The following is a 24,849-nucleotide window of genomic DNA, read 5'->3' on the forward strand; positions in this document are numbered from 1 at the left end:
TTAAGACATAGTATATAATAAAATGTACCTTTTAAAGTATACAACTCAGTCTTTTTTAGTTTGTTCACAGCATTGCACACCCGTCACCACCCTCCAATTCCAGAATAACTTCTTTAGCCTCAAAAGAAACTCCTTACCCATGGCAGTCACTCCCCATCCCCTGGCAATCCCGATCCCTGGTAACCACTAATCTGCTGTCTGTCTCTATGGATTTGCCTACTCTGGGCACTTCCTGTAAATGGAATCATACCCCGTGTAGCCTTTTGTGTCTCACTTTTTTCACTTAGCACAATGTTGCTAAGGTTCATCCGTGTTGCAGTGTCTGTCAGTACCGCATCCTCTTATAGCTGAATAGTATTCTGCTGTATGGATGTACCACATTTTGTGTTTTCATCACTTGGTGGGTGTTTGGATGGTTTCTACTTTTCGACAGTTGTGAATGCTGCTGTGAACATGTGTGTACAAATTTTTGTGGACGTAACACCTCCGTTTCTATTGCGTGGACTTGCCGGATCATACGGTAACCCCATGTTTAACCTCTCTAGGAATTGCCAGACTGTTTTTCCAAGTGGTCACAACATTTTATGTTCCCGCCAGCAACGTATGAGGGTTCTAACATCTCCGCGTCCTTGACAGTGCTTGTTATTGTCTGTCTTTTTTAGTCATCCTGGTGGGTGTGAAGCAGATGTCATAGTGGTTTTGATTTGCGTTTCCCTAATGACCAAAGTTGAACATCTCTTTATGTGCTTATTGGAGTAAACCGATCCATCAGATTTCGATTTTTAAAAATCTCAGATTTCAATTGGTTATACACAGCGTACTAGTTCAGTATGTGGCCTTTTTTCTGAATCTTGGGTCAAAACTGCATGATCTAAGCCTGTTTCTTTCACATATAATCCTTAGCAATGTAATTACCTAGATGGAGTGAACATTTAGTCAATTCAGATCATTGGCATTTGTAGACAAAGTCAGCAAATTCATTTGCTTGTCTAGCGTGTTTATTAGCACTTCATTTCACTCTTGTGATTTGAACAGTATAAATCAGTGTCCTCTCAAGTACTAGGGTAATTGATTGTGTTTGTTCAAGATGGCAGACATGGTATAAGATATCCAAGTAGCATATTTGTGAAAATGGGATTTTTAAGCAGTGTTGTGTCTCTTTTACTTCTTAATCAGGTCATCTAGATGCACTCCTGAGGGGCTTGGTTCTGGGCAAACTAGGAAAAGCAGGACATAAGGCAACATTAGAAGAAGCCCGCCGTCGGTTTAAGGACCACGTGGAAGGGAAACAGATTCTCTCCGCTGATCTGAGGAGTCCTGTAGGTTTTCATGATAAATAACCTTGATTTCTAGGTGACTGCATCATTCTGCACACAGTGTGGGATGTATTTAATGGTAACCAGAAATGACCTAGACACTGACCCACACATTGTGTCTGACTCTGTGTTAATATGTGCCATTTAGGTGGTTTGTAGCCAGCTTCTCGTTTGTTTCAAGTTTCTCAGACTACACTGTGCTTAAAGCTGATTATCTGTGCACATTCCCCTGAGAGAGCCGGTGTGCATGCCGTCTCCCTGTCTGGTTTTCAGTATGGGCTCCGAAGCTCTTTGTCGCACAGTTTGTACGTAACATCCACACACAGCTGTGTACAATCGTGTTGACTTGCTTTCTGCCTTAACATTAGAATATTTGGAACAAGATACAGTTAATCAGATGCCTTCTTTGTCGTTCCTGTATTCTCTTGTAGGTTTATCTGACCGTTTTGAAGCATGGTGATGGCACTACCTTAGACATTATGCTAAAGGTGAGTACATTCGGAAAGGGTTTCCATCTTCTGCTGTTAAACTTGGATTGACACAGTACAAGCTTTAAGTGGTTAAAAAAAAAAAAAGTCCTGGCGAAAGAAATATATGTAGATATGCATGTTGCAGACAGGCAAATATTAAGAAACTATGGGAGAGAGATATCATGTCTGTTCACGTGTACTACCAATACAATGCCAGAAGTCATCTAGTGTTCTCACTTTTTTTAATTTGTAAGTTTATGTATCTTAAACCAAAAAATGAAGTGTTCATTTTGATTAACAAGTCAAGCTCTTAAAATTTTCCCTTCTGTGTAAACTTACATAGGATCCTTCCCATTTTGAAGAAAAGGTTTGTGTCTGTGCTTAGGGGAGAGAGAATCAGGTGTCTCCAGGGTTTGAGTTATGTCAGTGCCTCTTATGAATGGACAGGAAATTAACTGACTTGCCTGCGTAGCCTCTGTAGTTTCCCCAGAGGGTTGGCATGTAATTAAACTCTAATACAGATACTGTACTTCTCCAGTCCCTGTCCATGCGGTTGTCAATCTAAGAAATCACTTGACAGGTAGGGGGAGCTGAACTTATTACCATCGAATAAAATGTGCAAAATGTGTCTAAATACCCAAATTACGTGTCAAATCTGCAAAGCCCATTCGTTCAAAGACCTGCTCTTAGTGGGAACAAACAGAACAGGAATGGGATGTGCTTTGCTACTTCCATCTTTAATGGATTAAGAACACTTTTCTGACCTCAAGTAGATCAAAATTGCAAATCCAATTTCTAGTATTTCATTTTAAACAAATCCTGTTTTTTTTTTTTAATGTTTGTTTATTTTTGAGAGAGAGAGAGAGCATGAGCATGAGCAGGGGAGGGGCAGAGAGAGAGGGAGACACAGAATCCGAAGCAGGCTCCAGGCTCTGAGCTGTCAACACAGAGCCCGACACAGGGCTCGAACTCAGGGACCGCGAGATCATGACCTGAGCAGAAGTCAGATGCTCAACCGACTGAGCCACCCAGGCGCCCCCAAATCATATTTTTTAAATGATTAAAATATTTTGAAAAATGTAAACTTTAAGAAACTCAAAATGTGCCACTTTACTGATCTTGGACGAGTTACCTTTCTAATAATATCAAAATTATACTTTGGGTTTAACTTAACTTTCAATTAAATGACATTGAGGTCCCTTCTCAGTCTTAATATTCTGTGAAACTGTGCACTATGAATCCTGTATTTCTTTGCATATGAAATCAGATATTTGTGGGTTTTGTCTTTTCCATAGCAGTATGGAACAAAATAGGGGTTCTGAAATTTTCATGACAGATACCTTGACATTTTCATGTCATAGCACACTTTTAAGAATTTATTCTAGTATGTATATTTAATAAGTGTTGGCATCTATTTAATGTAAGGGAGCTGACTATAATTCTGATTTACTATCGAAAGAGCTCTAATGAAGGCCAAATTAGGTTTCTTCAAGAAACCAGTTGATGGGAGATGAGGAGGATTGTCTTCTGTTGGTAATTTAGGAATAATGAGGTCTGCTAATAAAGAACTTTGATTTCAAAGTATATTTGGAATGTGGTGTTGTGGTGCCATCTAGTGGACTAGTTTAACAGGTTCTCCTTGGGGAAAACCATGCTTCTTGAAAGCCAGAGTTCAGACCTTGAGTCCTGGAGCTGAAAAGGACCTTAGAAATTATCTCTCCATCCCACTCATTTTACACAAGGGGAAACTGAGATCCAAAGAGGTTAAGGACTTAGTCAAGGTCACACAGCTAGTTAGACACAAAACCAGGACTAGAACCCAGGTCTCCTGACTTCTATCTATTTTACTACACTGCTGCTCAAAAGAAATCAAAGGAAAAGAAGAGGAAATGGGGGCCTGTGATGGGGTGTGCGGACACTGGTCAGTGTAAAACCTTCAGTGAGAAAAAAAGCCAACAGAGTCTATCGATTAAGTTGTCTTGGAGAGATATCTCATATATGCTTGTAATTTTTGTATGCATAATGTTTTGTTTCTGATGGTGGAAAAAAGACTCGGTATAATCACTGTGGAAGATTTAGAGACTAGAAAAGTATAAAGAAAATACTTACCTGTAATTTGAAATGTTTAAAAAGGTCACAAAATTGGTATAAGATGATCTGATATCCAATTTGGTAATGTACATATTGTAATAATTTTTTCTTTATGCTTCTCATTTTCCTAATTTCCTGCATTCAGCATGCGATGCTTTTGCAGTTGAAAAATTTGATGATACAGAATCCCACTGATCAGAGACCATCGTTAATATTAACATACATTTTTGACTATTAGAAATTAAATTGATGACCTTCAATGGTATTGGCAATCACCAGTTTGTTCATTTAACACAGAACATTAGTCAGACATCATACCCCTCAGATCTTGAATTTAAACTGCTCAGAACTGATGACCAGCCATTCACATAGTACTCACTTACATTTAGTGACTTACTATAATGGCAAATCACAAATTTAGTGCCTGAACATCCTGTAAAGTTTTATCTTCTGTTAATTTTATGCCCTGAGCGCCTAGCCAATGAGAATATAGAACAGAAGTTTCACCTTACTGGGGGAGAAGCTCATATAAGCATGTGTCTGACTTCCAGGGGACAGTTAACTATCTCGATCTGTATTTTTTCACTATAGCTTCACAAACAAGCAGATATGCAGGAAGAGAAAAACCGAATTGAAAGGGTCCTTGGGGCTACTCTTTCACCTGAATTGATTCAAAAAGTCCTCACGTTTGCACTTTCAGTAAGTTACAATGAAAACTGCTTTTAGAGGGAATTGTAACCTATCAATCTGTGGCAGCTGTCTTTGACTCCATATTCTCTTGATCTGCTTTAACCCCTTCCTCTTAGTCTGGGGGAAATGGAATGGGCTTTTGTTACTGACCTCTATCTATATCTGCCTCTAACGGTGGGAATCGGGATAGTTGGAAGCAGGAATAAACTGGCAAGCCTACTTATCTTACCCCTGTGCCTACTTTCCGTCTCTTCCTTTCTTTATCCTGTAGGAACCCAAGCAAACATCTATTCAGCAGCCTGTTTTTACCTGTCTCAGTGCCTCATTCTCAATTTGGCTGATCTTTAGGAAGCTTTCTGGTGCCAGTTATTCCTAAAATAAGGAATGAGGGTCTTCAGTGTGATTACTTGGGTACCTCAACAGCATTTGCCCTTTCTGGCACCAGAAGATGTTTTGAGTACAGTAGACTTTTCGTTCTCTTTCTATTTCTAGGAAGAGGTACGCCCACAGGACACTGTGTCAGTAATTGGTGGAGTGGCAGGAGGCAGCAAGCATGGAAGGAAGGCTGCTTGGAAGTTTATAAAAGACAACTGGGAAGAACTTTATAATCGATACCAGGGAGGATTCTTAATATCCAGACTAATAAAGGTGTGTGAAGATTTTTATTTTGAGTAGCTTGCTTATCATAGATGTTATTTAGAGACATCCCTGATTCACTAGGCCTATAGTCTTTGCTCTTTAAGGGTTTCTTCCAAAAAAACCCACAAAAGTTCCTTAAATAATTATTAGCTTTATTAAAGGGCTTCTCCATCACCCATCCTGCACCTTCTAGAATATTCTGAAGTTGGGAGAATATAAAATGATTTGGTTTTTAGGTAAATGGAAGTTTGTTCCTAGCGTCTTTTAGTTACATTTACTATTTAAACCATTGTTTTTTTCAGCTATCAGTTGAGGGATTTGCAGTTGATAAAATGGCTGGAGAGGTTAAGGTAAGCAAAGTACTGTTTCCTTTTTACTTTTCAATCTAGTAAGTAAAAACACTAATGAGCCAAATTGTAATGATACGATGTTGGGGTAATGCTGTATTTATCCTTGTTTTTGCTTGGAAGAAGACAGCTTGGGTTGTGTCTTTAATGCTTGAAGAATTTAGGGTTGGAATCATCTTTGAGCGCTTTGCAATATGGTTGAAGGAACGTGGTGGAACTTGGAATCAGTCGATCTGAGTATAAATCTGTGCTCTGCCCTATGTTAGCTATGGGACTTCAAGTAAGTTTTTTAATCCCTGTGAGCCTGTCTCCTCATCCATAAAATGGAATGATGATAAGATTGTTATTTAAGTAATGTAGTGGGACTGGAACAGAGTAGTAGGTCCTTGATAATGGTTCTTTTTTTCCTTTCTAATAACAACCTTCATAGGTCTGTCCTGTGCACGAGGAGACAAGATGGCTATGCAAGGAATCTCCTCTTAGCCCTTACAAAGGAGAATCTTCAGTTTAGTGGTAAAGTTCAGCATGTGAGGAACAGATCTACACTGATGAGGGAAATCTTAATGTTAAGCCTTCCATTGGATTTAATTGTGAAGTTATTTTTGAAGTGTCACTTTTACCTTTACTTCTTGAAGGCAGTGGGGTTACGAGGTGTGAATGTGGAGGCTCTGAGGGCTGTTGTGTTGTTTCACTCACTCTGTGAGCCATTGTTTGGAATTTTAAGGTTTCAGGTCTTGAGAAAACAGTGAAACACTTGATCTCCGCCTTCATTTAACTTACATTGTATGCTGTGGAAACAGTTACTTTACCGTAAAGGATAGAAGTACTCTGAAGGAGAAGTACATATACCTGGTTTGGAGGGGAAAGGCAGTGAGTGGCCAAGCTGAGACCGGGAAGATAGGTAGAGGCCAGACTGGAGGGCCTTGGAGGCCATATGAATTTTCCTAAGAGTGCAAAGCCCTTGAACTGCTTGTCAACAGGGGAGTGAGTTGATGTGATTTGTACCATAAAAATTTCAGTCCGGCTGCAGTATGGGAAAGAGAAACATTTTGGGATGCTGACTGCAAGCAAGAATGATAGAGTAGCTTTCAGGAGATGGAGTTATGAAATTCAAGGGCTTGGGTTTGTTAATCTTTAATTCAACAAATATTTACTGATTGGCTTCTCTGTGTTGTGAATGTACCTGGCAGAGGAAGAAGGAAGAATCAACGATAATTCCTGGGTTTCTTATATGTAAATAGTGGTGCTATTTGTGGAGATGGAATGAGGGGCAGTTCTGTATTGTACTTGGGCCCTAAGAACCCAGCCCCAAGAACGAGCCTCAGCGAAGGCGCCATTGTTGTTTGTGTGAACGAGGTTATTGATTTCCAAAAGTTCTAGACTTAATCTGATGAATTAGTCATTCTTTCCTTTACACCTGTGACGACTGGTTCAAAGTAAAGACCCCTATCCTTTCGTTGGTTGGTATTTAAGAGTTGCTCTGTTTACTATGAATGTTGGTATACTTCATTGGAACGTAGTTTGTTGAATCTTTAATCAATAAGCTTTGGATAAATTATAATAAACTCAGAAATGTTTTGTTGTATGAAAGATGTGAGTCTGTGGAGCAGCAATTTAATCTTTGTGGTCTTATCGCCTTCACAAATTAATCTCTGTTTGAAGCAGCCGGAATGTGTGCGTCCTTAAGGACTCTGCCTGCCAAGTATTGTGCTAACAGTTTTTATGGATTTTCTCTTAAACTTCTGGACTAAATAGTTTCTTACCAATGAGAAAACAGAATGATTAATGTACTCAAACTCACAGGCTAATACATGACCGAACCGAGATTTGAGTCCCAACCTAATTCCAAAGCCCTACATTAACCACTAGATAATGAACCTAAAAGACAGGCCAGAGGTTCTGCCTCTTTGTTACCTTTTGATTAGATTTGAAGCATGTATTTGGGGAAGAATTCCTGTATGCAGGTCTAAGGGGCTGCTTTGTTTTCTTTTAGCCTGGGAGTAGCAGCGGTAAATTTTCACGATTAAAGCTTTTGAATCCTTTACAGAACAGTGGGTAACTTCTCATGACCTGTGATACTTCTAACTTCGTACCATTGCTAGTAATGATCCTACCTTCTGGGTTGTTTTATACCAGGCTTTCTTCGAGAGCCACCCAGCTCCTTCAGCTGAGCGCACCATCCAGCAGTGTTGTGAAAATATCCTGCTGAATGCTGCTTGGCTAAAGCGAGATGCTGAGAGCATTCACCAGTACCTCCTTCAGCGAAAGGCCTCGCCACCTACGGCGTGAACCCTGAGCGCCGCCACCGCGGTTCTGCTGCTTGGCTGCAGGGATGAGGTGGGGCTACCGAACAGCTGATTCATATGCCGAGAATTTGGAGTCTTCTTTCAAACCAGTGGGGGTTGGACGATGAATGTAGTTAACTGGTTCCTGCTCACACTCCAGAATTAAATTCTATTGAAAAAGGAAAATCAGCAATTCAGCAAAAAAATAAGTAAATAAATAAAAATAAAAAATAAAAAATGTAAATATGATAGTAATAAAATAGAGCATAACGAAACTGTGAAACTTCCTGAAGCCTTGTCAGTGGTTAAAAGTATTTAACACTCTCCTGTTAATGACAGATGTTCTGTTTTTATAACCTACCAAAAGGAAACTAGAGGCTTCTGGGTGAAGAAGATTTTTTGTGAAGTGGGTTCTGCGAGCAGCCTACAAGCCAAGGGTAGTGTCCATTGCTCTGGGAATGGTTAAACGTGAAAGGCTGATAGCTGGTATAACATAGAGTCTGTGCATAATTCCAAGTGTTTTTTGGTTTTTTGTTTTTGGGGTTTTGTTTTTTTTGTTTTTTTTGTTTTTTTTGGGCATGGGGACTGATCAGGAAGATATATTTTCCTGCATAACTCAATCTGAACCAAGGATTGTAGTTTTCCTCCTTGCCTTCCCTTCTGTGTGACCCCCTTGGCCAAAACAAAAAAACAAAAAAAACAAAAAAAGTTAAAAAAACCAAACCTATCCTGGTCTGGGTTTTTCCTCCTCCTAGTTCCACCCCCAACCTCCTCCCCCCCCCACCCCACCCCCCCACCCCCGGTGTCCTTCTTAGAGATAAAGAAATAATAAGGAAACATCTTTTATAGCCACATTAAATAAGAGAAACTGATATACATTATTTTTTCTTTCTTTTTTAAGATAACTTTTAAGAACCCTGAAATGCATATAGGTGAGACATAGAGATGAAAGGGGTTTCAGCCAGGCCATCCTGAAGGAGTCACTCTGCTAACAGCGGTCTTAGTTGTCTGACAGGCCAACTGTTAAGCCTCTTTCCAACAGTGTCAACACTGGCTTCTCCTGGTTCATTCTGGACATGTAAGAAGTCCGTGGTAACTGCTGCAGGGGCCGCATATTAGTGGTAACTGGTTCAAACAAAAACTGTAAGCCTGTGTGCCACTCTTCGCTTTAACAGTGTATCCTACTAACAAGCCTCACCTAACTAATCCAGCGAGTTTTAACTCTAAACCTCTTTCCTTTTCTCTGGCCCTACCTTTTTTCTTTTCTTCCCTTTTTCCTTTTCTTTTTATTTTTCTTTTTAAAAATATTTTTTGTGTTATTAACAGGAATTCATATTTGGTGTGGCTTAACTGTATTTCAGAAGGTCATCAGATTGTGAGACTGCTTCCTTGAAACATTTTTGTGCTATTGTTTTAAAAAAATAATAATTAAAAAACAGTTGGCGTTAATAAAAATGTCAATGTGAAATTGATGTCCTGATTTCTTTTATTCTCTTCAATAAGAAATTACAAGCGTTTCCTATCATTCACTAGGATTATAAGAAGTTTTGCTATCATGGGATTTTTTGAGTCTAAGAAAATCCAGTTTCTGAATTCCTTAATGACTAAGACCTAAACAGAAAAATCCTAAGAGTCCTTCTAAATTCATTCTGGATCAGTCAGCATTCAGGAGTTAACCTGACACTTGCCAGTTCCCGTTTCTTGAGGCTCTCTTGTCCACATGCCACACGCAGGGCGGCCATGAGGCCATCTAGGCATGTGCTTAAGGCACCAGCAAAGTAGGGACACCAAAAAGACTGAGAAGAAATCTGCTTAGTATTCTCATTTTACAATTAGAAATTCTAGAAAGAAGTAATTTCATTTTCAGCATATATACAAGTTTTGTGTATAATAGTTAATTGGCTTGAATTATGCTGCGGCACAGGTGGTGGAGGGTGTCTTCTGTGTCCCCTTCAGAGCCGCTCCCATCCCGTTCTGTGCCCCGGGAGGGCTTGGCCCACACGGACTGCACTGACAGGGTCCTTTGCCCTCTGACTTCAGGTTGTGTTGATCCAATTTGTAATACCTTCAAGATCAAAAGGCATGAGGAGAGGACGGTCAGGGTATTTATTCACCAGGCTTCCTCATCCCCAGGTCACATGGGTCGTCTGTGACCCTCTACCAAAGGCCACGACTCCTGTTCAGAAGCCCTCTCTAGCTTCTAGCTCCGTCACTTTGCCCCTTCAAATCTAGGGAAAGGATTATTCCCTTACTAGCTCTGGATCATTCCATTATTCCTTGTTGGTTCCCCTGAACTTTGCTCACATCTTTGTAAATAGTCCCTTTATTAAACCTTCGTCAAGTTACCTAGTTCAAGTGTGTTCTCTGTTCTCTACTAATATCCTGACTGATTCTGGCACCAGAGTCCTGATGATAACGGGTCTCTAAAGGTCTTAAATCAGCCTTTTTGGTGTTAGATTTACTGCTTGTCTTCCAAGTAGCTCCCTATCGGGTAATATATTCATTTTACAGGTGAGAAAGCAGGCTCAGAAAAATTAGGTAAAGAGTTACACAACAAATAACTTAGGGGGCACCTGAGTGGCTCAGTTGGTTAAGCGTCCAACTCTTGGTTTTGGCTCAGGTCGTGATCTCATTCTCTCTCTCTCTCTCCCTCCCTCTTAAACTTGAAAAAAAAAAGGAAAAAAACAACTTAGAACCAGTGGTCAGCCCAAGATCACCAGCCTCTAAAACCTGTTTTCTTCTCACTAATTGTCATGTCTTCACATTTAAAAGGTCGTACAGTCAGACTGGATCCAGGCAACAGCTTTAAAGATTTTTAATGATTTTTCCTTGGTTAAAGATTTTAGTGGAAATCAGAAGGTTGGAAAGAAAGATGAATGTGGGGTACCTGGCTGGCTCAGTAGAGCATGCAACTCTTGATCTTGGGGTCATGAGTTCAAGCCCCACATAGAGCTAATTAAAAATTTTTTTTCAGGGGCGCCTGGGTGGCTCAGTCAGTTAAGCAGCCGACTTCGGCTCAAGTCATGATCTCGCGGTCCGTGAGTTCGAGCCCCGCGTCGGGCTCTGGGCTGACAGCTCGGAGCCTGGAGCCTGTTTCGGATTCTGTGTCGCCCTCTCTCTGACCCTCCCCTGTTCATGCTCTGTCTCTCCCTGTCTCAAAAATAAATAAAACGTTAAAAAAATTTTTTTTCAAAAAAAAAAGATGAATGTGTTACTTCCTATAGGGAATTTGATATTATCTTTTATTAATGGGAAGCAGTAAACCATTTTGGAATACTACATGGTGCTGCATGAATTCTTAAACTTACAGTTTCTGAGGATGGGTTTCAGGGAGCAAGGAGCCCCTCGCAAGTATTGGTAAAGAATAGATCTCTGTAGTGTGCGATTTAGGGGGAATGAGTGGAGTTCTGGAGCTTTGAAAAGATTCTTTCAATTCTGTTACCCAAACAGGTCCTAGAATGTGATCAGAAAGACTTGGAGCCACATTTGTACAGTTAGTGATTATTTTTTTTAGCAGGGCAGAAAATAAACAAGCTTTTGGTAATCTACTTACGGCACTGAATCTACACTTAAGAGATAGCCTCTTTTTTTACTGAATAAATTACTTGATGAGAAATTAATCTCTTCTTACTACATACTGATTTTAGGCTCTCCAGGTTTTTGGTGTGTGTGTGTGTGTGTGTGTGTGTGTGTGTTTTTAACGTTCATTCATTTTTGAGAGAAAGGGAGAGACAGAGCGCAAGTGGGGGCGGGGCAGAGAGAGAGGGAGACAACAGAATCCGAAGCAGGCTCCAGGCTCTGAGCTGTTAGCACAGAGCCCGAGGCGGGGCTCGAACTCACAGACCGCGAGATCATGACGAGCCAAAGTTGGAAGCTCAGCCAACTGAGCCACTCAGGCACGCGTGCGCGTGCGTGCGTGCGTGGTTTTAAATTTTTTATAAGACTGGGGCGCCTGGGTGGCTCAGTCAGTTGAGCGTCCGACTTCGGCCCAGGTCATGATCTCGCGGTCCCTGAGTTCGAGCCCCGCGTCGGGCTCTGTGCTGACAGCCTAGAGCCTGGAGCCTGCTTCGGATTCTGTGTCTCCCTCTCTCTCTGCCCCTCCCCGCTCATGGTCTCTCTGTCAAAAATAAACATTAAAAATTTTTTTAATGTTTATTTTTTTATAAGACTGTCTTCTCCTTTGAGATAATGCAGAAATTCACCCAAGGTGGACCGTGCCTTCTTGCACCGCCCCCAGCGGGCACAGACTGCTCAAGGTGCTTGGTTTCCAACACAAGCACAAGAGACAGGAGACCCTGATGGTAATAAAATGTTAGGCCAAACAACTGCCTTCCCTGGGAAACCAAATCAGAGGATTGGTTGCTGTACCAGGACATTTGATGGCAAATGTGATAGACGGCAGGGTCAGAGAAGGGAAGGTTTATTGGGCTGTTTGTGTCACTTGTAAAAAAAAAAAAGTCTGCTCGGTCCTGCATTTCCGCTGCTGGTATCTGGCAGGTGTAGCTTTCAGCACTGAACTTCTGGTTCCAACACTGGGGTAGAGTTAACGACAGAAACATAGCTTACTATCGATCTACGCTTTCTCGGGGAAGTTGCCAGCAGCTGACAGGAGACATACTGTATACCAATTAAGATGACAACCAAAGAAAAATATAATTAAATCTTGCCATAGTTTGGCTGACCATGCCAGCATGGCCCTCTGAGCCATCTGCCCCCCCCCCCCCCCATACCCCCAGCCAACTTGAACCATTTTCATCAGTTGGACAAATGGTGCAGGTATGTAACATTGCACTTTATTTTTTTTTTTTTAATTTTTTTTTTAAATTTTTTTTTCAACGTTTTTTATTTATTTTTGGGACAGAGAGAGACAGAGCATGAACGGGGGAGGGGCAGAGACAGAGGGAGACACAGAATCGGAAACAGGCTCCAGGCTCCGAGCCATCAGCCCAGAGCCTGACGCGGGGCTCGAACTCACGGACCGCGAGATCGTGACCTGGCTGAAGTCGGACGCTTAACCGACTGCGCCACCCAGGCGCCCCGTAACATTGCACTTTAATTTCAGCTCACTCTATTAGGCGGCTGATTATCTACTTTGTATTGTATATGCTGATCTTATGGATATTCTCTTTTAAAAAAATTTTTTTTAGATTTATTTTTGAGAGAGAGAGACAGAGTGCAAGTGGGGAAGGGGCAGAGAGAGAGGGAGATACAGAATCCGAAGCAGGCTCCAGGCTGTGACCTGTCAGCACAGAGCCTGATGCGGGGCTCGAACTCACCAACTGCGAGATCACGACCTGAGCTGAGGTGGATGCCCACCAACTGAGTCACCCAGGCGCCCCACAGATACTCTCTTCTTAATGCTATTTAGACTTCTACTAAGGCAGTTAAGATGAAGAAAGCCACATAACTGAATGGCTAATGGTTTAATAGAAGTCTCAAGAAAATAATACAAGACAATGAAGGAGAGATGGAGAACCAGTTTATAAGAAAAAGTACAAAATATTTAAAACGTTTGACATGAGTGAGGATGGATGACACGGTTGTTGCTTTCTTGATAGATCAGTTTCCGCTTCTAGGAATAGAGCACTTGAAAGTGGGACGTGTGAAGGGGTGTGGTAGGATGAAGTTCATGCTGTGGCCTTTTAGAGTGTGAAGAAGTGCCTTCTCTCACTTGGTTCTTTTCCTCTGCCCCCTTCACCACCACTCTCCGGGGCCTCTGGCAACCACCAATCTGATCTCTGTATCTGTGAGCTTGGTTTTTTGTTTCTGTTTTTTTTTTTAACATTTCACACTTGAGAGACATCACTTGGTATTTTGTCTTTCTCCATCTGACTTCACTTCGCATAATGCCCTTGAGGTCCATTCGTGTTGTCACAAATGACCAGGCTTCATTCTTTTTACGGCTGAATAATATTCTAGCGTGTGTGCACATGTGATGTGTGTGTGTGCATGTGTACATGCTACAGTTTCTTTATTCATCGATCCGTTGGTGGACACGGGTTGTTTACCTATCGTGGCTATTGTAAGTAATGCTACAATGAATGTGGGGGTGCATATCTTTTTTGAGTTAGTATTTTCATTTTCTTCAGATAAATACCCAGAAGAGGACTTGCTAGGTCATATGGTATTTCTACTTCTAATTTTTTGAAGAGCCTCCATACTGTTTTCCACTATGCATCTGCACTAATTTACATTCTCACCAACAGCGCGTGAAGGTTCGCTTTTCTCCGTATCCTCACCAACACTTGTTATTTCTTGTCTGTTTGATTCTGGCCATTCTGACAGGTGTAAAGTGACAGCTCGTTATAGTTTTGATATGCATTTCCCTGATGATTAATGATGCTGGGCATCATCTCATGTGCCTGTTGGCCCTCTGTCTTTGGGAAAAGGTCTATTCAGGTCGTGTGCCCATTTTTAACTGAATTATTTGCGGGGTGCTTTTTGCTATGGAGTTGTAGGAGTTCTGTAGAGATCTTGGGTACTAGCCCCTTATATATGACTTGCAAATATTTTTTCCCATTCAGTAACGTTTGCCTTTTTGTTTTGTTAGTGGTTTCCTTTGGTGTGAGGAACCTTTTTAATATTATATAGTCCCACTTATTTTTGCTTTCGGTGTCAGGTTAAAAACAAACAAACAAGACAAAACATTGCCAGGACTTATGTCAAGGAGCTTACCAACTATATTTTCTTCTAGGAGTTTTATGGTTTCAGGTGTTACATTCTTTAATCCACTTTGAGTTCATTTTTGTGTACGGTGAAAGACGGTGGTCAAGTCCCATTCTTTTGCATGTGGCTCGCCAGTTTTCCCAGCACCATTTATTGAACAGACTGTCCTTTCCCTGTTGTATATTCTAAGCTCCTTTGTCATAAATTAATTGGCCATACATATATGGGTTTATTTCTGGGCTGTCTATTCTGTTTCATTGATCTACGTGTCTGTTTTTATGCCAATACCATATTGTTTTAATTATCATAGCTTTGTAATAGAGTTTGAAACCAGGGAGGGTGGTGCGTCCAGTGTTGTTCTTTCTTGAGATTGCTGTGGCCATTCAAGGGTTTCTCACTTCCCTCATCTACCGGTAATAGAGTACACAGATGATCTCTAACTGGAAAGATAACAAAACAGTACATGACTTATAAGGTCTTTTGCCTACCAAATCTGGTCTACTCTCCCTGCCCCGCTGACACTCTTCTTTCCAGCAGATGGAAGGTTCTAGAGCTGTGTGTCCAAATACAGTAGCCTCTAACCATATGCAGCTATTTAAGATTAAGTTAAAGTAGGGGCACCCGGGTGGCTCAGGCGGTTAAGCGTCGGACTTCAGCTCAGGTCATGATCTCGCGGTTCGTGGGTTCAAGCCCTGCATCGGGCTCTGTGCTGACAGCTCAGAGCCTAGAGCCTATTTCAGATTCTGTGTCTCCCTCTCTCTCTCTGCCCCTTCCCGACTCACGCTCTCTTTCTCAAAATAAATAGACATTTAAAACTCAAAAAAAAAAAAATTAAAATTAATTAAAAATTAAGTTCCACGTTTCAAGTGTTTATTAGCCACATATGGCTAGTGGCTGCTGTATTGGGCAGCACAGGTGTATAGATCATATTCCGTCATTGAAAGTTCTGCTGGACCCCCTGTTCTACATGGAGTATGTGCAAGTGTATTTTTTATTTAAGGTAGCAAATAGTTACATAATATGTTCTTCTTTACCAACCTCTTGTAACGTTGCTACTCATCTAAGAACATTGTATCACTAACCCCTATCCACTTTAAATTTTATTTCTGTTTAGGAATGTGATACATACTCATTTTCTAAAATTTGAAGAAAAAAAAGAAGAACGAGCACTGGGTGTTCTATGGAAACCAATTTGATACTAAATTATATTTTAAAAAGAAAAAGAAGGGGCGCCTGGGTGGCTCAGTCAGTTAAGCATCTGACTTCGGCTCAGGTTATGATCTCATGGTCCGTGAGTTCGAGCCCTGCGTCAGGCTCTGTGCTGACAGCTCAGAGCCTGGAGCCTGTTTCGGATTCTGTCTCTCCCTCTCTCTGACCCTCCCCCGTTCACGCTCTGTCTCTCTCTGTCTCAAAAATAAATAAACGTTAAGAAAAATTAAAGAAGAAAAAAAAAAGTGACCATCTCATCTTAAAAACCTGCCTCCCAGAGACCGTCATGATTACAGATGCGTTTGGGAGGTCTTCTTCCAGCTATGTTTTTACACCCTAGTGTATGCATTTTTTTTTATGTTTATTTATTTATTGTTGGGAGAGAGAGGACATGAGTCGGAGAAGGGAGAGGATCCCAAGCAGGCTCAGCACTGTCAGCACAGAGCTTGCCACGGGGCTCGAACCCGTGAACCGCGAGATTGTGACCTGAGCTGAAATCCAGAGTCGGACGCTTAGCCGACTGAGCCACCCAGGCGTCCCCCTAACGTATGCATTTAATTATTTTTAGTAACGAAGACAGGCCGTGCCCCTTTTGTTGTTCCCCTTTGTAACCGGTGCCCAGCTTTCTCCGTCTTTGCCTTAGGGAAGCTAAGTGTGCTCGGCTCAGACCTGTGACCCCTGATGTCATGCTCTAAGTCACGAGGCTAATCACTAGAAATCGCTTGAGCACAAATTAACGGTTGGCAAGTGCATACCTTGAGGAGCATTTCTTCCTTGTTTAGATTCACTGGCTCGGGAGTGTTTTCCAGCCTGGCTGCCTGATGTTAAATGCCAGTTTTGTAGAGTGCACACATTTGAAGAATGTGGCTTTAAGCTCCTGGCTCAATTAGTTTAAGTGGTTCGTGTAATGAATTCACTCAGTGTTCTTTCCTCACTGGAGATGTGAACTGGCACTATATTTGGAACTAACATTTGCAACCCTATGCACTGCTGCCTGGGTGTTTCGTGACAGATTTTGGTTGTTACCACTCTTCGGTGGATTTAGGAAGTTACATGGTGACGGATTTCACTTTGATGGGGAGAGATATAGCTGGCTTAGGGTGAGAAAAGAAGGAAAAAAATGCCCTTCTCCTAGACTGCAACCTGCAGGGACTTCAGCTTAGGGCAGTTGTTGAAATGAGGCCGTGAGTGCCTCCCACTGGGCCCTGCTTACCTGTCGAGTGCCCGCCTCGTGAGCCCGCGCAGCGCTGTTAACCTCCTACTCTTCCACTGTCGCCATTAATCTGACCATACCTCCCTGCTTCCAGTAAATAAACGTGCCACCCATCTGCAGACGACCCGAGTGTGCGCCAGACGAAGGGGAGACCTGAGACAGGAATAGTCCGGGCGCTTTTGAATATCCATATTATCTTCTGTGATCCCCGCTCGACCACCCCACCCAGGGTGGTGGACACAGGTTCTCGTTGGTGTTTGAGCATCAGAGAAACAACACGACAGGTGACGACAGCACCAGCCTTTCCCAGTAACCATCAAATAATACAGTGACACTGTGTGCTAACCTCACGACCTGCCATGTGATGCGGGACGTGTGTGTTTTGATCACGAATCAAAGGGTCAATGAAATACCCTGAAGTCTTAGTGAAATTGGTTTTGGAAATATCAGAAGAAGCTTATCAGGAAAGCCTGCCAGAACTGAACTTAAGGGCAGAATTCAAGGCAAGATTCTTTTTTTTTATTTACAGAATGAGAGAGAGGGGGTGGGGGAGGGGCAGAAAGAGAGACTCCCAAGCTGCACTGATAGCGCAGAGCCTGACTCGAGTCTTGAACTCAGGAACCGTGAGATCATGACCTGAGCCCAAGTCGGCCGCTTAACCGAATGAGCCACCCAGGTGCCCCTCAAGGAAAGATTCTGATGCATTATTTCCTATGGAGTCCAGATATCGGGCAATGGTTACAGAAGTTTTCAGTATAAAAGGATATTGTACTGGGCACTGAGGCTACGGAATTAAATACGGCAGATTTGGTCTCTGCCTCGTAGAGCTTACAATCTAGCAAGAACAAGAAATAGTGAACGAGTTACTCCTAAGTGTCATGGATCTTTGGAATGGGAAGTGCAGGGCGGTAGAAGAGGACATTACTAGGGAATCCAATGTAGCTCGAAAATTCAGGAAAGGCTCCCATGAAGAAATGATGTTAAACAAGCCTGGAAGATGAGTAGTTGCTAGCCAGGCAAAGAGGAGAGGGAGAAGTGTTCTAAGCAGAAGGAATAGCATGTGCAATGGGCCTGTGGCTGAAAAGAATCTGACCTATCTAAGGAACCAAAGGTAATCCAGAAGAGCTGGAACAAAGAGGACTCTGGGGAAAGTATGAAAGAGGAATCTGGAGAGGCCGGCGAGGGCCAGACTAGGGAGAGACTTATGCCATATTAAAGATACTATACTGGGGGCAGCTGGGTGGTTTAGTCAGTTAAACGTCCGACTTCAGCTCAGGTCATGATCTCACGGCTCATGAGTTCGAGCCCCGCGTCGGGCTCTGTGCTGACGGCTCAGAGCCTGGAGCCTGCTTCAGATTCTGTGTCTCCCTCTCTCTGCCCCTCCCCCACTCACGCTCTCTCAAATATAAATAAACATTAAAAAAAATTTTTTTTTTTTAAATATCCTATACTGGGACACCCGGCCAGCTCAGTCAGTGGAGTCTTGGGGTCATGAGTTCGAGCCCCACGCTGGGCGTAGAGAGTATTTAAAGGAAGAAAAAATATTTAGGTAAATACTTTAGGTAAAATACAATGGGAGACCATCCGTTTCCTCCTCTGTAAAATGAGAAAAATAATACCCCCTCATTGAGTCACCAGGGAACAAAATGAACAATGCATGAGAAAGGTCTCTGTCAGTTACAAAACATTCTAGGAATACTACTGATAGAATATTAGCAGTGGCACTAATGAGCTGTGCTGCCTCCTTAAGTAAAATAACTAATAGTTCAGCCCTCCTTCTGAGTGGGAATATGAAATAATCCATAAAACCCTGACTTACTCAAGGGAACTGATGGAAAGGTCAGAAGTTTATTTCGGTCGAAATTTCCAGCATGAGGTTCAGGAAGCCTAGGGATGAGCTCAGATGTTTGGAGCAGGATCACACCATTTATGGCCATGTGTATTTCCCCACTCCATACCAACTCCCCAACACCACTTCCAGAAAAGATCAGCATTCTGCCTCCTCAAACCCACCAGAGCAGCACCACTAAGACGTCCTTTCTTCTTGATTTCTTCCGGTCAGCGCTTGGGCCCAGCATCTCCCAGGGTAGCTTTCGTAGAAACTGCCATCATTCCAAAACATTAAACTCCTCTGAGCTGTTCGTGGCAAACTAATTACCCCACTTAGCACCTGCATTACGGTGTAGGAAAATCTCAACACCTTTCCAAATCTGTGAGGTCTCATTCTTCCGGAGGGTCTGCGAAGGAGGTACAGTGAAACCTCAGAACGGATGCAAAACCTGGGGTTCACCTCTCCGGTGTGACCGGCATTGATATACTACCATGGAGGACTCAATGGTTGATTTATGGGGGGCCACTTCCTATCTGTCTGCGACACATTATTACCCAAGTACAGAAGGGCAGAACTTCTGCAGGTGTAGGCATTTGATTTAGGCCCCATTCCTACAACCCTCTTCCCAGGTCTGCTGGAACAAATCAGACACAATTCTTCTCCAGAGGCAAATGACTACCATAAGCGCTCCACAGTATTACACGCTAGGGGTTGCAAACTTGTATTTTCTCTTTGGCCTATAAAATGCTTTTTCAATCTTTCTGAAAATGTATGGGGTGCCTGGGTGGCTCAGTTAGGCGTCCAACTTCAGATCTCACAGTTCGTGAGTTCAAGCCCCGCATCGGACTCTGTGCTGACAGCTCCGAGCCTGGAGCCTGCTTCCGATTCCGTGTCTCCAGTCTCTTTCTGCCCCTCCCCCACTCCGTCAAAAATAAATACACATTAAATCTTTTTGGAAATTTAAACGCCAGTTTTTAAAAAATCAGAGCATTTTACATAAAAATCCAGATTTCCCTTGGGGCGCCTGGGTGGCTCAGTCGGTTAGGCGGCCGGCTTCGGCTCAGGTCATGATCTCGTGGTCTGTGAGTTCGAGCCCCGCATCGGGCTCTGTGCTGACAGCTCAGAGCCTGGAGCCTGTTTCTGATTCTGTGTCTCCCTCTCTCTGACCCTCCCCCATTCACGCTCTGTCTCTGTCTCAGAAATAAATAAACATTAAAAAAAAAAATCCAGATTTCCAGTTTATCTGAATAATCAGAAGATCTGTCTGCAAACTGTCGGGAGCTGAGTAATGACTTATATGACCAGCATTTAAAAAAAAAAATTTTTTTTTAAGTTTTTTTTTAATGTTTATTTTTGAGAGCATGCACACGTACAAGTTGGGGAGGGGGCAGAGAGAGAGGGAACGAGAGAGGATCCCAAGCAGGCTCCGCACTGTCAGCTCAGAGCCTGACGTGATCTCACAAACGAGGAGATCATGATCTGGGCAGAAATCAAGAGTCTGACACTCAACTGGCTGAGCCACACAGATGCCCCAAGACGATAATTTTTTAAACCATAATTAAATTTTTTTTAAATGCATCACTGGGAGGATGGGCAAAACGGATGAAGGAGAGTGGGAGATACAGGCTTCCAGTTACGGAATAAGTCACGGGGATCAAAGGCACAGCACAGGGAATACAGTCGATGGTACTGTAATAGTGTTGTGGGGGGACAGGTGGTAGCTACCCTTGTGAGCGCAACCTAATGTATATAGGCTTTTGAATCACGATGTTTTACACCTGAAACTAAAACGACATTGTATGTCAGCTAGCTACACTTCAACTTTTAAAAATTTACGTAAAATAATACATAAAAATCCCTCGATTTTAATTAATTAATTAGCATTTAAAGTGCATCCCGAGGTGTCAGGAGACCCAGGTTGTCCTAGAGGCTGACTTAGAAGGCTCCTAGAAGGCTTAGAAGGCTGAGTCAACACTGACTTAGAAGACCTCCGGGCAAGACACTCTCTGGAACTCACGTCCTGTTTTGCGAAATGGGACGGTGGAAGAGATAATGATAAGAACACCAATCTCGGTGCCGGGTGGACAGATGGGACAGTGCTGTGTGAGTAATTGGACACTCTGGATACAAATGGTCACCATCTCAAACTTAGGTTAGGTTATGGTAGGTAAATCTTAGGTTAAAAAAAAAAGCCAAGGTCTGTGTTAGGTGCCAGAACCTTACGGAGGAAAGAACAAGAGCCTGCCTTCAAACTGCTCACAGTCTACGGACTTCAAGCTGTATCACAAAGCTGTAATCATCAAGACAGTATGGTACAGGCACAAGAACAGACACTCAGATCAATGGAACAGAATTGAGAACCCAGAAATGGACCCACAAACGTATGGCCAACTAATCTTTGACAAAGCAGGAAAGGATATCCACTGGAATAAAGACAGTCTCTTCGGCAAGTGGTGCTGGGAAAACTGGACAGCGACACGCAGAAGAATGAACCTGGACCACTTTCTTACCCCATACACAAAAATAAACTCAAAATGGATGAAAGACCTCAATGTAAGACAGGAAGCCATCAGAATCCTTGAGGAGAAAGCAGGCAAACACCTCTTTGGCCTTGGCCGCAGCAACTTCTTACTCAACACGTCTCCAGAGGCAAGGGAAACAAAAGCAAAAATCAACTATTGGGACCTCATCAAGATAAAAAGCTTCTGCACAGCGAAGGAAACAATCAGCAAAACTAAAAGGCAACCGACAGAATGGGAGAAGATATTTGCAAATGACATATCAGATAAAGGGTCAGTATCCGAAATCTATAAAGAACTTATCAAACTCAACACCCAAAAACCAAATAATCCAATGAAGAAATGGGCAAAAGACATGAATAGACACTTCTCCAAAGAAGACATCCAGATGGCCAACCGACACATGAAAAAATGCTCAACGACACTCATCATCAGGGAAATACAAATCGAAACCACCATGAGATACCCCCTCACACCTGTCAGAATGGCTAACACTAACAACTCAGGCAACAACAGGTGTTGGCGAGGATGCTGAGAAAGAGGATCTCTTTCGCATTGTTGGTGGGAATGCAAGCTGGTGCAGCCACTCTGGAAAACAGTATGGAGGTTCCTCAAAAAATTAAAAATAGAACTACCCTACGACCCAGCAATTGCACTACTAGGCATTTATCCAAGGGATACAGGTGTGCTGTTTCGAAGGGGCACATGAACCCCAATGTGTACAGCAGCACTATCAACGATAGCCAAAGTATGGGAAGAGCCCAAATGTCCATCGATGGATGAATGGATAAAGAAGATGTGGTATACATATATACAATGGAGTATTACTCGGCAATCAAAAAGATGAAATCTTTTCATTCGCAACTACGTGGATGGAACTAGAGGGTATTATTAAGCTAAGCGAAATTAGTCACAGAAAGACAAATATCATATGACTTCACTCATATGAGGACTTTTAGACACAAAACAGATGAACATAAGGGAAGGGAAGCAAAAATAATATAAAAACAGGGAGGGGGACAAAAACATAAGAGACTCTTAAATATGGAAAACAGAGGGTTACTGGACGGGTTGTGGGAGGGGGGATGGGCTAAATGGGTAAGGGGCACTAAGGAATCTACTCCTGAAATCATTGTTGCACTATATGCTAACTAACTTAGATGTAAATTTAAAAAAATAAATTAAACAAATAGAGAACAGCCAAAAAAAATTGCTCACAGTCTACTGGAAAAATAAAAATGGAACTAGAAAAACATTTGCAATATAATGTGTTAAGGGTCAGTCTAACATATGTGGAATTCAAATAAATATGACTTATCTTCCCTATAATGGGATGAAGGTTGGTTATACACAGTGATATATTGTTTGGATAAATCAAAAGGTCTCAAATTAGGGGTGCCTGGCTGGCTCAGTAGTAGAGCATAAGACACTTGATCTCAGAGTGGTGAGTTCAAGCCCCAGTTTGGGCAGAGCTTACTTTAAAAAAAAAAAAAGTTCTTGGGGTGCCTGGGTGGCTCAGTCAGTTGAGCTTCCAACTTCCGGCTCAGGTCATGATCTCACAGTGTGAGTTTGAGGGCCGCATCGGGCTCTGTGCTGACAGCTCAGAGCCTGGAGCCTGCTTCGGATTCTGCGTCTCCCTCCCTCTCTCCCTCTCTCTCTCTCTCTCTCTCTGTCCCTCCCCAACTCGCATTCTGTCTCTCTCTCTCTCAAAAATAAATAGACGTTAAAAAAAAAAAATTTAAAAAGGGGCTCCTGTGTGGCTCAGTCCGTTAAACATCTGACTTTGGCTCAGGTCATGATCTCCTGGTTTGTGGGTTTGAGCCCCGCGTCTGGCTCTGTGCTGACAGTTCAGAGCCTGGAGCCTGCTTCGGATTCTGTGTCTCCCTCTCTCTCTGCCCCTCCCCCACTCATGCTCTGTCTGTCTCTGTCAATAAATAAATAAATAAATAAATAAATAAATATTTTTAAAAAGTTCTCAAATGAGTTAGCAGAATATAAATTTAAAGCTTCAGACGATCTCTTCCAAGTGTTTAGCTTAAAAAAGAAAAAAATGTGTGTGTGTGTGTATACTTTTGTCCACAGCCTTTTGCTTAGACCCAATTTTCTTACAGCCATTTTAATTCAACAATTTAATTTGTGAATGTATTAATTTACTAACTGAATTTAACGAACTCATTTCCTGTTTAACCAAAAGAAACCCCGGGATACCTGGAGCAAAGAGACTTCCTGCTGGCTGGAATGCAGTCTGCAAGGAAGAAAGGCCATGCATGCTGGGGTTGGTAGAGATCGATACTCTCTGTTTACACAATCATGCCTCCATAAATATTATTCACAGCCAAGCTATTTAGTCGACTGTGATTAAGCTTTGTTTCTTTTTCAGGGCTTTTTTTTTTTTTCTTTTAACTTTCCTGGAGTTAATTATTAATGAAAACAAATACATTTCTATTTGTTTCATTTTCCATGTCCCTCTAATGAATTCATTCTTCGCCATCACAAAAAGTGTAAGTTTTCCTTCTACTCTTTTCATCTTATTTCTTGGAGGTATCCTTTCTGGGGCCTTCTGTCTTCCTGCCCCAATCTTTGATTACTCTCTACGCCTGTTGCCAAGCCACCTGTCACCCTGGGATTTCCCTTCATCATCATCATCTTGGGGATTCTCTTCACTTCTCACCTGTGTCGAATATTCTGTTTCCAGGATCACGTGGTTCTTGGTTGATGCTCTCATATTGATGTACCACATCCTCCAAGAGGTTTCCTGAGAAAGCATCCACGGGTAGGAAGTAAGGGTTGTAAGATTTCACATGTCTGAAAAGGTGCTTACTTCACTGAATTTGGAATTTGGCTAATATGTAAAACCACAGGTCACAAATAACTGGAAAGTGTTCCTCCACTGCCTTCCAGCATGGCTGATGAACAGCGCCTGCCATTTTGATGATTGTTCCTTCGAACGTGACCTGTTGTTGTTTTAAATCTCTGGAAGGTTCTGGTAACCTTCCTCTATTTACTCAATGATCTAAAATGTCATAACTTCTTTCTCATCCATTATGTTGGGCACTCAGTGGGCCTCTTATTCTGGAGATCTAGGCCATTCAGTTCCGAGATAGATGATTTCTTAAATTATTCCTTCAATGATTGCCTTCCCTCCATTGTTCTCTATAACTCTTCTGAGCTGCATATTAGTTAGTCCTCCTGGGCTAATTTTAAAAATCATTTCATGTTGGGGCGCCTGGGTGGCTCAGTCGGTTAAGTGGCCGACTTCGACTCAGGTCATGATCTCACAGGTTTGTGAGTTTGACCCCACATCTGGCTCTCTGCTGTCAGCACAGAGCCCGCTTTGGATCCTCTGTCTGCCTCTCTCTCTGCCCCTCCCCCGTGCACGCGCACTCTCGCTCTCAAAAATAAACACACATTTGAAAAAATAAAAATCGTTTCATGCCTCTATTTTCTGGCTTTTTTAAAAAAAGGATATTTCCTCAATATTTCCCCAACACTTTGATTAAAGTTCTTGGTTTCATATTTTGAAGATTATTTTTAAGCTTATTTATTTTGAGAGAGAAAGCTTGAGTCAGGGAG

At 42.2% G+C, this 24,849-nt stretch overlaps 1 protein-coding gene and 1 long non-coding RNA gene across 3 annotated transcripts in view; one reads left to right on the top strand and one right to left on the bottom strand.

Moving 5' to 3' along the window:
- The window catches only part of NPEPPS (aminopeptidase puromycin sensitive), a 93,465-nt gene extending 84,159 nt beyond the window's left edge, over positions 1-9,306 (top strand). Inside the window, exons 18-23 of the mRNA XM_019415939.2 lie at positions 1,177-1,319; positions 1,748-1,804; positions 4,469-4,576; positions 5,060-5,215; positions 5,509-5,556; positions 7,690-9,306. Coding sequence (XP_019271484.1) covers positions 1,177-1,319; positions 1,748-1,804; positions 4,469-4,576; positions 5,060-5,215; positions 5,509-5,556; positions 7,690-7,842 — 665 coding nt within the window. The 3' untranslated portion in view covers positions 7,843-9,306. The remainder of the gene's footprint in view (positions 1-1,176; positions 1,320-1,747; positions 1,805-4,468; positions 4,577-5,059; positions 5,216-5,508; positions 5,557-7,689) is intronic.
- Positions 9,307-9,645: 339 nt separating this feature from the next.
- The window catches only part of LOC128774240 (uncharacterized), a 28,859-nt gene continuing 13,655 nt past the window's right edge, over positions 9,646-24,849 (bottom strand). For both annotated transcript variants that reach the window (XR_008418755.1, XR_008418756.1), the window contains exon 2: positions 9,646-9,903. This is a non-coding gene — a long non-coding RNA (uncharacterized LOC128774240). The remainder of the gene's footprint in view (positions 9,904-24,849) is intronic.

This window comes from Panthera pardus, unplaced genomic scaffold (genome assembly GCF_024362965.1).
Source record: "Panthera pardus isolate Hobbes unplaced genomic scaffold, ASM2436296v1 HiC_scaffold_3, whole genome shotgun sequence".
In the NCBI taxonomy this organism is placed as follows: domain Eukaryota; kingdom Metazoa; phylum Chordata; class Mammalia; order Carnivora; family Felidae; genus Panthera; species Panthera pardus.